The 16074-nt window shown below is 43.0% G+C and overlaps 1 protein-coding gene across 2 annotated transcripts in view; it reads left to right on the forward strand.

The window, feature by feature from the left end:
• Positions 1-1028: 1028 nt before the first annotated feature.
• wdr91 (WD repeat domain 91) overlaps positions 1029-16074 on the forward strand; it is a 129344-nt gene continuing 114298 nt past the window's right edge. Inside the window, exons 1-3 of one of the 2 annotated variants that reach the window (XM_087997542.1) lie at positions 1029-1188; positions 8330-8509; positions 9410-9616. In XM_087997542.1, the coding sequence (XP_087853668.1) occupies positions 1066-1188; positions 8330-8509; positions 9410-9616 (510 nt within the window). In that variant the 5' untranslated portion in view covers positions 1029-1065. The remainder of the gene's footprint in view (positions 1189-8329; positions 8510-9409; positions 9617-16074) is intronic. The other variant, XM_087997544.1, reaches the window with a different exon arrangement.

Genomic DNA, 16074 nt, shown 5'->3' on the forward strand with positions numbered 1-16074 from the left:
GATTGAGAGAAGCTCAGCCCGGTCGCAGAGAGAGAGAGAGATTGAGAGAAGCTCAGCCCGGTCACAGAGAGAGAGAGAGAGATTGTGAGAAGCTCAGCCCGGTCACAGAAAGAAGGAGATTTAGAGTAGCTCAGCCCGGTCTCAGAGAGAGTGAGAGAGATTGAGAGAAGCTCAGCCCGGTCACAGAGAGAGAGAGATTGAGAGAAGCTCAGCCTGGTCACAGAGAGAGAGAGAGATTGAGAGAAGCTCAGCCTGGTCACAGAGAGAGATTGAGAGAAGCTCAGCCCGGTCACAGAGAGAGAGATTGAGAGAAATTCGGCCTGGTCACAGAGAGAGAGAGATTGAGAGAACCTCAGCCCTGTCACAGAGAGAGAGAGAGAGAGAGAGAGAGAGAGAGAGATTGAGAGAAACTCAGCCCGGTCACAGAGAGAGAGAGATTGAGAGAAGCTCAGCCCGGTCACAGAGAGAGAGAGAGAGAGAGAGTGATTGAGAGAAACTCAGCCCGGTCACAGAGAGAGAGATTGAGAGAAATTCGGCCCGGTCACAGAGAGAGAGAGAGATTGAGAGAAGCTCAGCCCTGTCACAGCGAGAGAGAGAGATTGAGAGAAACTCAGCCCTGTCACAGAGAGAGAGAGAGTGATTGAGAGAAACTCAGCCCGGTCACAGAGTGAGAGAGATTGAGAGAAGCTCAGCCCGGTCGCAGAGAGAGAGAGAGATTGAGAGAAACTCAGCCCTGTCACAGAGAGAGAGAGAGTGATTGAGAGAAGCTCAGCCCGGTCACAGTGAGGGAGGGCAAAGGAAAGCCCGATTGCAGTGTGCGAGTGTGAATGAATAAGGGACCTCGTGAAGGGGTCTGGGTGATGCGTAGGGTTTGTTTTGTGGTCTTTGAGTGATGTGGTCGGTATCGAGCTGTGGAGGGACATCTGTCCGTCAGATAGAAAGACTGCAAACTAAACCTGGGCAGAGAACGAGAGTGAGACCCTTAGTCAAAGACATCCTTTCTGTTATATGGTGAGAATATAACACCTCCTCATTCTGTTGTTGTTTAGATCAGTCTGCTGAATAATGGCATCAGCAGTTGAACGAATGGATGAACTTGTTCGTGAATATTTGCTCTACAGAGAATTCACCAATACACTCAAAACATTTGACATCGAGATCAAGACAGACAAGGATAAGGGTTTTCGAGTGAGTTGACCAAGAACTGTGCTGAGCTTGGTGTTGATGGCACTGATCTAGTCATAAACCTTAGAATAAAGGCAGATTTGACTGTCTTCGAAGATTCAAAGCCTTGGTCAGATTAAAATTTTCTAGTGGATTTAATTATGAGATATGCGAGTTTAGGCATTTCAGAATTGTCCACATTATTAGTGGGTACATCACAAGTCTGTGCATAGTTTTGCTGTCCTTACTTAAATGTAAATCTTTGCATTTAAGGCAGTCATGTGAAGATTACGTAGGCCAGGGCTTTCAAAGTTGTTTACTCCCTCTGTGCCACTGTCTTCTCCATGCCCTCCTTCCATCACCATCACTCCGATAGTTCTTAGTGGGGTCACGGTATTGTCCAAATCTTGAAATGGGACTACAATAAAAACAGAATTCAAGGAGCAATGAGCTGGGCTGATCCCTGGGGCACATGAGAAAAACATGGTCAGATTGGGCTTGTGGGAACGAAAGATATCTTTGAAGCATCTCTGATTCTAATGGAGTCTCAAATGAAGTTGATACTGAGAGGACGTTTCCCCTGTGTGGAAATCTAGAATTAGGCAACTCATCGAACAAATGAAGAGTCCTGGGACCTGCCCTATACTGGATTCAGTCTACTTGGACTTTGTGCCATTTTTATACTTCCTGTTACCCACTTCACTTCACTTCATTTCATTTTGTGCTACCCTTCAGATTCCTGGCTCCCAGCAAAATCAAGCTAATTCCTTCAATTTGGTTTGATTTATTGCTGTCACATGTACCGAGTTATAGTGAAAAGTGCTGTATTGCATGTTTTACAAGTAGATTTTACTGTCCGTCAAGATAGCAGAACAGTGGAGATACTGTTGCAGCTGTTGGAGGCACATAGAGAAGGCACAAAATACAGAGTTTTGGGATTGAGGTGATTTAATGGTTTGGATCAGAAGTTGGCCAGCTGAAAGAAGGCAGAGAGTGGTGGTTGATGGGAAATGTTTATCATGGAGTTCAGTTACTAGTGTACTGCAAGGATCTGTTTTGAGGCCACTGATGTCTGTCATGTTTATAAATGATCTGGAGGTGGGCGTAGAAGGCTAGTTTAGTAAATTTGCAGATGACACTAAGGTAGGTGGAGTTGTGGAAATTACAGAGGGACATAGATAAAATGCAGAGCTGAGCTGAGAAGTGGGAAATGGAGTTTAATGCGAACACGTGTCAGGTAGTTCACTTAGCAAGAAGTCACAGAATGCAGAGTACTGGGCTAATTGTAAAATTCTTGGCAGTGTAGATGAACAGAGAAATGTCCAGGTGCATGAATCCCTGAAAGTTGCCACCCAGGTTGGTAGGGTTGTTAAGAAGGCATGTGGTGTGTTGGCATTTATTGGTAGGGGATTGAGTTTTGGAGCCACGAGGTCATGCTTCAGCTGTACAAGACACTGGTAAGGCCGCTTCTGGAATATTGCGTGCAGTTCTGGTCACTGCATTATAGGGAGGATGTGCAGAAGGTTTGGAAAGGGTTCAGGGGAGATTTACTAGAATCTTACCTGGTATGGAAGAAAGGTCTTATGAGGAAAGGCTGAGGGAACTGAGGCTGTTTTTATTAGAGAGGAGAAGGTTGAAAGGTGACTTAATTGAGAAGAATAAGATAATCAGAGCGTTAGATAGGGTGGACAGTGAGAGCCTTTTTCCTCAGATGGTGAAGGCTAATACTAGGGGACGTGGCTTTAAATTAAGGGGTGATAATTTTAGAACACATATCATGGGTCGTTTCTTTACTCCGAGTAGGAGGGGCGTGGAACGGCCTACCTGCAATGGGCAATTAAATGGTCATTGGACATACATAAGGATAATAATGGAATGGTGTAGGTTAGATGGGCATCAGATTAATTTCACAGGTGGCTCAACATTGAGAGCCGAAGGACCTGTACTGCACTGTAATGTTCTTTGTTCTATATAGCTACATTTAAGAGGTCCATTCAGAAGTCTAAGAATAACAGAGAAGAAACTTTTTTCTCAAATCAAACTTCTATATCTTTTGACCAACGAAAGATGGTGAAAGAGGGTATAATCAGGGTGGGAGAAGTCTTTTGATTATGTTGGTTGCTTTTCTTTGTAGCAGGAATTATAGACACAGTCAATGGATGGGAGGCTAGTTTGCCTCTGTGTTCAGCCTCTGTAATTTCTTGCTTTTGGAAAGAGCAGTTGCCATACTGTGATGTGTCCAGATAGAACGTTTTCTGTGATGTATCTGCAAAACTTGATAAGAATCTTTATGGATGTGCTGCATTCCTTAACCTCCTGAGAATGTAGAGGTGGTGTTATGCTTCCTTGACTGTAGTGTCAATGTGGATGGATCAGGGCAGTTTGTTAGTGTTCATCTCTCCCAGGAACTTAACAGTCTGAAGCATTGCCTCCTCAGCACCATTGATGAAGACAGTGGCATGCCCTCCAGTCAGCTTACTGACGGCAGTGACTATCTCCTTTGTTTTGCTCATGTTGATTGAGAGATTGATGTCTTTACACCATGCCATTAAGCCCTGTATCTCCTACCTGTATTCCATCTCATTGTTGTTTGAGCTCCATTCTACAAAGGTGGTGGAATCAGAAAATTTGTAAATGGAGTTGATGTGGAATTTGGCCACAAGGACATGTGTATAAGGAGTATAGTAGGGGCTGATTACTCAGCTTTGCAGTGTTGAGGATTATCATGGATGAAGTGTTATTGCATATCCTTCCTGACTGCAGTCCGTTGACAGGGAGTTGAAAATCTAGTTATTGGGGAGCAGAGACCTAGATATCAAAGATGTTTGCAATTATTGTGTTAAAGATAGTGCTGCAGTTAATAAGTAGAAGTCTGACTTAGGTATCCTTGTTGTCCAGACATTCCAGGGATGAGTGTAGGACTAAGGTGGTGCCATCACTCATGGTCCTTTTGCAAGGTGAATTGCAAGAGATCATGGCAATCTGGGAGGTTGGAATTGTGAACCATGACCAACCTCTTAAAGCACTTCATAAGTGTAGATGTCAGAGCCACCAGGCAGTAATGAGTCACTTTGCATGAATTCTCTTTGGTACTCTGTTAATGGTGGTCTTTTTGAAACAGGTAACAGTAAGGAGACATTAAAGATGTTTAGATTAGATTAGATTAGATTAGATTACTTACAGTGTGGAAACAGGCCCTTCGGCCCAACAAGTCCACACTGACCCGCTGAAGCGCAACCCACCCATACCCCTACATTTACCCCTTTAACCTAACACTACGGGCAATTTAGCATGGCCAATTCACCTGACCTGCACATCTTTGGACTGTGGGAGGAAACCGGAGCACCCGGAGGAAACCCACGCAGAGACTGGGAGAATGTGCAAACTCCACACAGTCAGTCGCCTGAGTCGGGAATTGAACCTGGGTCTCTGGTGCTGTGAGGCAGCAGTGCTAACCACTGTGCCACCGTGCCGCCCCTACAGGCCCTTCGGCCCAACAAGTCCACACCGACCCGCCGAAGCGTATACCACCCAGACCCGTACTCCTTTACCTAACACTACGAGCAATTTAGCATGGCCAATTCACCTAACGTGCACATTTTTGGACTGTGGGAGGAAACCGGAGCATCCGGAGGAAACCCACGCAGACACGGGCAGAATGTGCAAACTCCACACAGAGAGTCGCCTCAGTCGAGAATTGAACCCGGGTCTCTGGCGCTGTAAGGGGGCAGTGCTAACCACTGTGCCATTGTGCCACCCAAATGTCTGCGAATATTGCCATCAGCTGGTCCATACAGGATTTGAGTGCATGACTGGGGTCTCTAACCAGACCAGTTGTTTTCCATGCACTCACCCTTAAGACCGATCTAATGCCTGTGGCAGTGACCAAGGGTACAAGTGTGTTTGAGGCTGTTAGGGCAGGTGACTTTGTTTCACTGTCCTTCTGTTCCAAGTGAGCGTAGAATGCACTGAGAGGATAGAGTAGGGATGTATTATTGCCTGTGAGACAGTTCAATTTTCCGTTATGTCATGTAAGTTTTGTCTCAAACTACAATATGTCCATGTAGTTAGTCTGGGTCTCAAACTTAATTTGGTTTCACCTCTTGGCATCTCTGATGGCCTTGAGAAGGTCGTATCTGGATTTCCTGACTTGATCAAGGTCATCCAAATTGAATGTCTCAGACTGGAATTCAATGGAGAGTGGATCTCCAGGTTCATCCATGGTTTTCGGTTGGGGAGCATTTGGATTAAGTTCATTGGCACACAGTCATCTACACACTGATGAAGTCTGTAAGAGTAGTGACACATTTGTTTAGGTTGGCTGTTGAGCTCTTTATTATGGACCAGTCCCATGAAAGGCCTTCTGTTTCCTAAGAGCAACACTGCACTTTCTGTACTGGGTCCTCATGTTTTAGTTTCTGCTTGTAAGTCCAGCAGAGGAGCATTGTCGTCTGATACTCAGGATGGAGACGGGGAATGGATGGGTAGGCATCTTTGGTTGTGTAGTAATGGTTAAGGATGCTTGGACCTCTGATGGAACAGGAGACATCTGGGTTGTATTTTGGCTTGGTTGAAGTCACCAGCTATGATAAACAAGGCTTTGAGCTATTCTGTTTCAACACTGGCTATCGTGTTGTATAATGGGGTGAAACACAGACTGCTGTGAGGATAGCAGAGGTGAACTTACATGACAGGTCGTATGGATGGATTTTTCATTGTTAGTTGTTCTGGGTCCAGAGGGTGATAATTTGCCAAAGTCACCACTTCTGAGCACCAGGAGGTGTTGATTAGGAGACAGACCCAAATGCCGCTTGCCTTGCAGAAGGACACCAAGCAGTCCATTCAGTGAATTGAGAAGCTGTCAAATTGTAAGGCACAGTCAGGTGTAGCAGGGGGTGAGCTTTGTCTCTCTGAAACAGACCACACAGCAGCCCCTCAATTCTCCTTGTAAAGTGAGTCGAGCTTTAAGTCATCTATCTTGTTTTCTATGGCTTGAACGTTTGCCAGGTGTATGCTGGGAAGGGGAGTTTGAAACCTCAGAGTTTGTCTCACTTTAAGTCCCAACACATTTCCCATCTTTCTTGGGTAAGATGGCTGGATCTCATTGATCCCAAATGTCAATGAGTGAAATCAGCTGCTCCGAGTATGAATGGGAGCACCCGATAGGGTTCTGGACATTAGTCACGACCTTGAAACACTCTGGGGAATCTTGTGGTCAGACTGGTCCATCACTGGCATCTTTGAGGGAAATCTGCTCCAGGTAGTCTGATGGTGTCCTCAGCACTTGTCACAGCCTTGAGTATTTCAGGAAGCCTTGTGGCCAATCTGGACAGGTAGCCTCAATGTTGGGTCATTATGGGGTCAGGCCTTGGTTCTGGGTTTCCATGAGATCGGACCTGTGAGAGGTTGGAAGACCTCTGGGCTTGCAGTTCCAGAACCAGAAAGGTAAGAGGGCGTTCGTGATGGGGTCCTGGGCACCAGCCTTGAGTGTTCCACGGAGTCTTGTGGTCAATCTGGTCAGACTTCCTCTATGTCAGGTCAGGTCTATATTCCCACGCTGGTCAAGCCTCGGGTTGAGAAGTTTCACCATCAGTAATTGGGACTTATTGATCAGAGGATCCTTTGGCAGTGTATTTAAAAGAACATTGTTAGTAATTTTGACAGATTTAGAATTGAGTTTTAAAAGAGCAGGATGTTTATAAGATATATAAGAATAAGACTGCTGTAGACAACTGCCAACGAGCTGCCACACTCCGGCACCATCTTGGGAAAGATCTAGTTCCCTAGCACAAATAATTTTCCCTGGAACGATATTTGTCAGTTGAGATGGAACTCAGGTAGCTTGTTTAGGCCCCAAATTGATGCCCTCGTTTTTAATTTCCTTCCTAACTCCCTAAAAGCTGTTTTTATGATCGCATCCGTTTGCCTACCTATGTTATTGATACAGAGGATACCCTGAACAGCCTGCCTGTCTCATTCTCTTTCTGCCTGTATGCACTAAACCTGCAGTATGACCACCTTAAACATGCAATTCTTTTTTTTATTCGTTCATGGGATGAGGGTGTCATTGGCTAAGTCAGCATTTATTGCAGTTTTAAATATTAGTTCAAGAGTCCACCACATTGCTGTCGGTCTGGAGTTGCAGGTAGGCCAGACCAGATAAGTTTCCTTCCATAAAGGGCATTAGTGAACCAGTTGGATTTTTCCAACAATTAGCAATGGGGTCATCATTATTGCTTATTCCAGATTTTTACTTGAATTGAAATTCTATCATCTGTCATGGCGGGATTAGAATCCGGGTCCATAGAATATTATCTGGGTGACTGGATTAATAGTCTGGTGATAATACCACACAGCTGTCGCCTCCACTTGACTATATTTATAGTACTATCACTTATAGACGGAAAACAACAATTCCAGCTGATGCTCCAGATCCAGAGAACAAGCTTGTGCAGTTGGGAAGATTTCCTGCAGATGTGTTCATCTAGGGCATACAATGCATCCATGATTTCCCACATACTGTAAGAAATATATTTCATTTAGCTGAGAATAATGAAAACAAACTACTAGTTACCTACTAATCAGCTGCTTAATCAGTATCAAAGTAAAATAATTACTGGAGGCTGAAAAAGAGCAAAGCACTTTCTTCCTCTCGTCACCAAGTTCCCTTGTGAATCACTAAGTGCTTCGCAACCATTTTGAGTAATTTTGAATTGTAGTCATTATTGTACAGCAGCTCATTTGTGCACAGGAAGGTCCTATCCAAACAAGCAATGTGGCAACCTGTTTTTGATGATGGATATGTGAATACAGGCAGATCTCCTGTACTCGTTTAATGGTGCCTAGGTGTAATCATTCTAGAGGATGGATCTGCTACAAGTGTTTCAATGCTTTACTGGACTGTCAGCCTGGATTATGTCCTCGTGGCTGAGGAGTGGGGCTTGAACCCCAACCTGAGTTAGAGGCAAGAGTACTGTTCACTGAGTTACAGCTGGTGTGAAGTGGTCATGTGAACTCTCTGACCGATGTCAACCATAGGAACTATTGATATTGCTTTATTTGGAGATTGTAGTTAATAAAAGAAAACTCTCACCCTTGCATAAATCATTGTGCATTAAAAAGCTGGCTTTGCAATGAAATTAGTTGAATAATCTTTTTTTTTTAGGTTGATAAAATTGTAGAACAACTGCAGCATTTGGTTCAAGGTTATGACCTCAGTGGACTGCGTGAATACTGGGGCTACCTGGATCGTCGCCTGTTCAGCAGACTGGAGGATGCATATCGACACACAGTTAACAAGCTGAAAACCAGCTTGTACCGTTACTATCTGATCCATACCATCCAGGTAATTTGCCCATGCCCTATCTGTACCTGGAGTGTTTGGAGATGGCATAGAGGGCACTTTGCTCTGATTCTAATCTTATGCAGTATCTGCTCTTGGTGTGTTTGAGAAGACAGTTAGAGGAGGCCTTGCTTTCAGTTTAAAAAAAGTAGAGAGTGTTTTAAAATTTATTAAACTCCATTTTGTGCCTACCCTGTGTGTTCACTGCAACAATGTAAAGAGAGGTTTACTCAGTCAAATCCTGATCTGCCAATTCCCATCACTGATAAGTGAAAACCAGTGAGGTTCTTTCTGCAGCTTTATCTGCATAGATAATTAGCAACATTGCTCAAGGAGAAGTCTGCAGGATAAGAGTTTTGTTTCATTTCAGCTGGCACAGACATTAACTAAGGCCCATCTGCTGCCTCTCTTTCATAGGATGTCTGATGCTTTCTAAACTACTCTGCCAGAACCAGTGAGATTCTGTGATGCTGATCAATGAATACTGATTTATTATTCCATCATGAAAGTGCTATGGCAAATGTCATTGCTTCCTGATTTTTGTAAAATTGGTCCCACGGCCCCATCCAATCAGTAAATCTCACTTACCTGATTGTGATCAGAAATGCTTTTCGACATGTTGTCTCATGAGTCCAGAGGCTTCCAATTCTGTCCTGGTCAGGATTAGTTAATTTAGCATAAATCTGAGAATCTTCCTGGTTAGGATTATTTAGTTTAGCACAACTGAGAATCTTCCTGGTAGGTAACCTGTCGTTTTTCTTCTCTATTTTCAGAAATGAGGGTTTGGTGGATATTATTCAAATTAGTATTAAAAAAAAAAGCATTTCCACTTTGAGAGCAGGGCTTGCAAAAGGAAAGAAGGAATAAAAGAATGCAATGTCTCCCTTTTGCTTTTTGTTGCAGTCTAATAGGATTGATAAAACCCAGGAGTTCTTCCAGAAACAGGCCCTGGAATTACAGAGCCAGCCAGAATGGAAAGAATGGTTTGTTCTTCCTTTTGTTCCGAATCCGGATCAGAACCTAGTGTTCGCCACGTACTTCTCCAAGCAATGGGCAGAAACTTTCCTGGTCTCGCTGCACAACTTTCTAAGTGTGCTGTTCCAGTGTATGCATATCCTTTTTTGCATTGTGTTGTGAATCCATTGTCTGCATTTGTGTTCTGACTTCTCCTACTTGTCAGCCAAACAGGAGAGACTGCACAATAGATCAAAGCTGAAGGTCTTTCACAGCTGCACCTTTGTACTTGTTGTCAATCTTGGACTCGTCTTTTCCAAGTCTCAATCCTTTGTGACTTGTGAAAAATCTCCCCTTACTGTCAGATATATTGCATTGCTTTGTCATTTTTTTAACTTAATCCATATCATTTTTTTCTCTCATATAGTGCTTCTCCACTGGCAAATGATCATCAGCTAAGAAAAGTGTAGTATTATGCATGTGGCTGGATGACTGTTGAGTACTTTTATATATTCACATACGCCTACTCTTCAGCAAAAAAAACATTGAAGTGAATGTAGAAAGTAGTAGAACTTGGTGATTAGGTGCATAGCTTTTTAAAGGTTGATGAACAATGTTGTGAAGGGATACCTATTGCAAATAGGGTCATAGTGGATTCGCAAAACAATTGAGTATGTGAATGCGAATTGGAGAAACTCTCCACTGGCTAATGTAGCTAGGACAAAGGAAGATGGTTGTGATTGTTGGTAGCCAATTATCTGAGGATATCACTGGTGAAATGCCTCAGTGTAGTATGCCTAGGTGAAACATTTTGACATGCATTATTAATACAAAGACTGCAAGAAATCTTAGCTTTATTTCTTCAGTTTTTGACTTAATACTAAGAAGGACTGAACTATTATTAACTTTGTTCCTTATTTCTTTCTACCTTAAGTTTTTGTATCTAGGTATTTGCACCTAAAATGTGGTGACATTAAAAATTTTTGACTGCACCTTTGTGCTTAAATATGTATGATAACGAGTTTTAAATCTGTTTCTGTAAGATCCTCCTGACCTACAGTGTCCTGAAATTCCCCTGCCCCTCAGATCTGACCATTTAGGCACCCTCACATTCTGAGATCTGCTACAGCAGATGGTGGAATTTGAATCCAGCAGAAATCTGGAATTAAGAGTCTAACAAAGACTATGAATCAATTGTCGATTGTTGAAAATGAAGGAAACTGCCTATATTTGACGGCAGACCCACAGCAATGTGGTTCACTCTTAACTGCCCTCTGGACAATTAGGGAGGGACACTAAATGCTGGCTGAGCCAGCAACGTCATCATCCCATGAATGATTTAAAAAAAAACGCTCATTTTAATTCCTTATAATTAAACAGAATGAGCATACTCACAACAAGTGTTCAGTGTTAGGTTGATAGGTGGTAAATTTATACACATAAATGATGTTTGAACCACATCATAAGTGAGCCTAATTACTTTCATTCAATGTTTGGCATTATCATTGGTGAATCCCTCACAATCAACATCCTGGAGGTTGCTATTAGTCAGAGATTTAGCTGGACTGGCCACCTATATACTGTCAGTACATGAACACCTCACTAATGGTAGCATATAACTTATCTCTTGACCCCCAAAGGTCTGACACCATTTCAAATGGTGATGGTTATGTGAGGAGAATGTATATGGTATGATACACTGGGCATCGCAGTTGTGAGAGATGAGTTGACTGGACCTGAGGATCCTTTCCTCATCTGTTGATGTTGTCTCCAACTGGTTTGTGATTCTCGATCTATAAGCTGTTCTGTTTCTTTGTTTAGTGGGTAATTCTCAAATGTGAACCTGGATGGAGAACATCTTTTTAAAAAGACTTGCCTTTAAATAGTGCTTTTCATGACCTCAATGGGACAGCCAATAAATTATTTTTGAAGCACAGTCTTCACAGCAAGCTCCTACAAATAACATTAAAAGAGTAGGTAATTTGATTTTTGGGATGCTATGGGCTAAATATAGGGCAGTCGATTCAGGATAACTCCTGTAATCCTCTTTGAAATAATACCATACTATCTTTAGCATGCACATGAGGGATCAGAGGGGTCTCCATTTAACCCCATTCTAAAAGTGACGGTATTCAGTATTGAGCTAGATTGTAAGGCAAGGTTTTTGTGCTCAAATCTTGAAGTAAGATCTGGACTTCCAATCTTCTGACTCATGGGCAGAAGTATCTTCAACAGAGTACTGGCTAACAAAATCACCAGGATATGGCTATCACAGTTGTATTAAGTTAAAAATCTCATAACACCAGATTATAGTCCAACTGGTTTATTTGGAAGCACTTGCTTTCAGAATGCTGCTACTTCATCAGGTGGTTGTGCAGCGCTCCGAAAACTAGTGCTTCCAAATAAACCTGTTGGACTATAACCTGGTGTTGTGATTTTTAACTTTGTACACCCCAGTCCAACACTGGCACCTCCACATTATGGCTGCTCTATTAGATTGAGTCAGTAGTTAACATGCACTTTTCAGCAGGCCTTAGTCTAAATCAGCACTAACCTTTATTTCCTTACATAGTCTTGGTCCAGGTTTCTAGGACCTGGAGATGTGATCCTTTGGTCAGCATAAATCCTGATATGTTAGCCAGGATGCATTTGTAACATTGGCACACCAAGCTGCATTGTAGGTTAAAACTTGTTGCTTGGTGAGCTCCTTATTTTGTCTTAGGCTCATGAAGGAAATTGGGTAATCTTGGATGATTTGAAGGATGCCGGGTTATAAGTTCAGTTTGGAGTGAAGTCAATATTGCTGCTACAGACCTGATCAATGCAAGGCAATGCCAATGGAGAGTTAATTTTGTATTTATGACCCTGGAGAAAGCCACCAATTTTGAGTTATGATCTGATTAGGGACCAGTAATTTTTATTTTAAAGTAAACAAAGTTTGAGATCCCAACTAACTAAGAATAGAACTGCAACATTCCTTTCAGTTTTTAATAAACAATAAAATGCCTTGTGAAATTTATTTTGTTCTATTGCTGCTGCTTCTAGTTGTCATTCCGGTAGTTTGTTGTAATGTACATACCCACGATCACGTCAAACAAATTTACAATCCAGAAACAAGAGAATGGTACTGGAAAACACAGCAGGTCAGGCAGCATCCAAGGAGCAGGAGAATTGATGTTTCAGGCATAAGCACTTCAACCTGACCTCCTGTGCTTTTCCAGCACCACATTCTAAACTCTGATCTCCAGCATCTACAGATCTCACTTTGTCCTTTACAGTCCACAATGTCTAAGGTGTACTCTGACATCTCGAATTTAAATAAGCAAATTATATGAGCAGAGGCTGGTTGAACACACCACAGTGCGTGTCAAAAAGTAAATTTGGTCAAGACAGAGCCCATGGATTTCTTGATACTGTCATAGGTGCCTCACCAACTGCTTGCATAGTAGTAGTTAATTCTCCTTTCCTGGAATTGTGTTGATGTTCACTGCTCTGAGAGATAGAACATAGAACAGTACAGCACAGCACAGCACAGAACAGGCCCTTCAGCCCACGATGTTGCGCCGACCACTGATCCTCATGTATGCACCCTCAAATATCTGTGACCATATGTATGTCGAGGAGTCTCTTAAATGCCCCCAATGACCCTGCCTCCACAACTGCTACTGGCAACACATTCCATGCTCTCACAACTCTCTGTGTAAAGAATCCGCCTCTGACATCCCCTCTATACTTTCCTCCAACCAGCTTAAAGCTATGACCCCTCGTGTTAGTCATTTCTGCCCTGAGAAATAGTCTCTGGCTATCGACTCTATCTATGCCTCTCATTACCTTGTATACCTCAATTAGGTCCCCTCTTCTCCTCCTTTTCTCCAATGAAAAAAGTCCGAGCTCAGTCAACCTCTCCTTATAAGATAAGCCCTCCAGTCCAGGCAGCATCCTGGTAAACCGCCTCTGAACCCGCTCCAAAGCATCCACATCTTTGTTATAATAGGGCGACCAGAACTGGACACAATATTCCAAGTGTGGTCTAACCAAAGCTTTATAGAGCTGCAACAAGATTTCACGACTCTTAAACTAAATCCCCCTGTTAATGAAAGCCAAAACACCATATGCTTTCTTAACAACCCTGTCCACTTGGGTGGCCATTTTAAGGGATCTATGTACCTGCACCCCAAGATCCCTCTGTTCCTCCACACTGCCAAGAATCCTATCCTTAATCCTGTACTCGCCTTTCAAATTCGACCTTCCAAAATGCATCACCTCACATTTATCCAACTTGAACTCCATCTGCCACCTCACGGCCCATCTCTGCATTCTGTCAATGTCCTGCTGCAGCCTACAACAGCCCTCTATACTGTCAACGACACCTCCAACCTTTGTGTCATCTGCAAACTTGCTGACCCATCCTTCAATCCCCTCATCCAAGTCATTAATAAAAATTACAAACAATAGAGGCCCAAGGACAGAACCCACTCACCACAGACTTCCAGGCAGAATATTTTCCTTCTACTACCACTCGCTGTCTTCTGTTGGCCAGCCAATTCTGTATCCAGACAGCTATGTTCCCCTGAATCCCATTCCTCCTGACCTTCTGAATGAGCCTACCATGGGGAACCTTATCAAATATCTTGCTGAAGTCCATATACACCACATCCACAGCTCGACCCTCATCAACTTTTCTAGTCACATCCTCAAAGAACTCGATAAGGTTTGTGAGGCATGACCTGCCCCTCACAAAGCCATGTTGACTGCATTTAATCAAACCATGCTCTTCCAGATGGTCATAAATCCTATCCCTCAGAATCCTTTCCAACACCTTGCAGACGACAGACGTGAGACTGACTGGTCTGTAATTGACGGGGATTTCCCTATTTCCTTTCTTGAAGAGAGGAATTACATTTGCCTCTCTCCAGTCCTCAGGTACGACTCCAGTGGAGAGCGAGGATGAAAAGATCTTCGCAAGTGGCGAAGCAGTTGCATTTCTCGTTTCCCAAAGCAGCCGAGGACAAATCTGGTCCAGGCCTGGCGACTTGTCAATCTTAACATTTGACAAACTTTTCAGCATATCAGCTTCCTCTATCTCTATCCATTTCAGCATGCACACCTGCTCTTCAAAGGTTTCATTCACTACAAAGTTTGTTTCTTTCATAAAGACAGAAGCAAAAAACTCATTTAGGGTTTCACCTACATCGTCAGACTCCACACACAAATTCCCTATGCTATCCCTGATCGGGCATGATGTGGGTATAGAAATCAGAGAGAAGAGCTGTGTGATGCTTAAATGTATCCCATGGCTGTTGAGTGGGTCAAAAAAAGAAATAGGGGTGCTGGCAATTTTCAGTTCTTATTTGGTCACAAGGGATGTGCCAGAGAACTGGAACGCAGCCAATGTGGTACCATTATTCCAAAAGGGAGCAAGGGATTAATCAATCCAGGTCAGTCACACAAACTTCACTGATTGGGAAACCAGTGAAAGTAATTCGGAGGGGCAGAATTAATCTCTACTTGGAGTGGCAGGGATTAATCAAGAACAATTGGCATGGTTTTGTTGTCAAGTCTGACCAATTTGATTTGAATATTTTGAAGATAGTGTGTAGATGAGTGCACTGCATTCAATGTGGTTTACTTGGGCTTTAGAAAGGCTTTTGATAAGTTTATGTGAGACTGTTAATAAAGATAAGAGCCCATGGGATCCAAGGAAATTTGGCTGATTAGATCCAGATTAGCTGAGTGGCAGGAACAAAAGATGGAAAATTATATGCTGATTAGCCTAACCTCGGTTATAGGTGAAATTGTAGAATCCATTGTTAAGGATGAGATTTCTAAATTCTTGGAAGTGCAGGGACGAATTAGAACAAGTCAGCATGGATTTAGTAAGGGGAGGTCATGCCTGACAAACCTGTTAGAATTCTTTGAAAATGTAACAAGTAGGATAGACCAGGGAAACCCAGTGGATGTTATCTACCTAGACTTCCAAAAGGCCTTTGATAACGTGCGTCAAGGGAGGCTGCTGAGTAAAGTGAGGGCTCATGGTGTTTGAGGTGAGCTACTGGCATGGATTGAGGATTGGCTGTCTGACAGAAGGCAGAGAGTTGGGATAAGAGGTTCTTTTTCAGAATGGCAGTTGGTGACAAGTGGTGTCCCGCAGGGTTCAGTGTTGGGGCCGCAGCTGTTCACTTTATATATTAATGATCTGGATGAAGGGATTGGGGGCATTCTGGTGAAGTTTGCTGATGATATGAAGTTAGGTGGACAGGTAGGTAGTTCTGAGGAGCTGGGGAGGCCACAGAAAGATTTAGACAGTTTGGGAGAATGGTCCAGGAAATGGCTGATGAAAGTCAATGTGAGCAAATGCGAGGTCTTGCACTTTGGGGGAAAAAAGAACACAGGCATGGACTATTTTATAAACGGTGAGAAAATTCATAAAGCCAAAGTACAAAGGGATCTGGGAGTGCTAGTACAGGATTCTCTCAAGGTTGATTTGCAGGTTGAGTCCGTGATTAAGAAAGCAAATGTAATGTTGTCATTTATTTCAAGGAGGTTGGAATGTAAAAGCAGTGATGTGCTGCTGGGACTTTATAAAACTCTGGTTAGGCCCCATTTAGAATACT

Source organism: Chiloscyllium plagiosum, unplaced genomic scaffold (assembly GCF_037043375.1).
Source record: "Chiloscyllium plagiosum isolate Xiang-an unplaced genomic scaffold, Cpla_swu_hap1 HiC_scaffold_19, whole genome shotgun sequence".
Lineage (NCBI taxonomy): Eukaryota > Metazoa > Chordata > Chondrichthyes > Orectolobiformes > Hemiscylliidae > Chiloscyllium > Chiloscyllium plagiosum.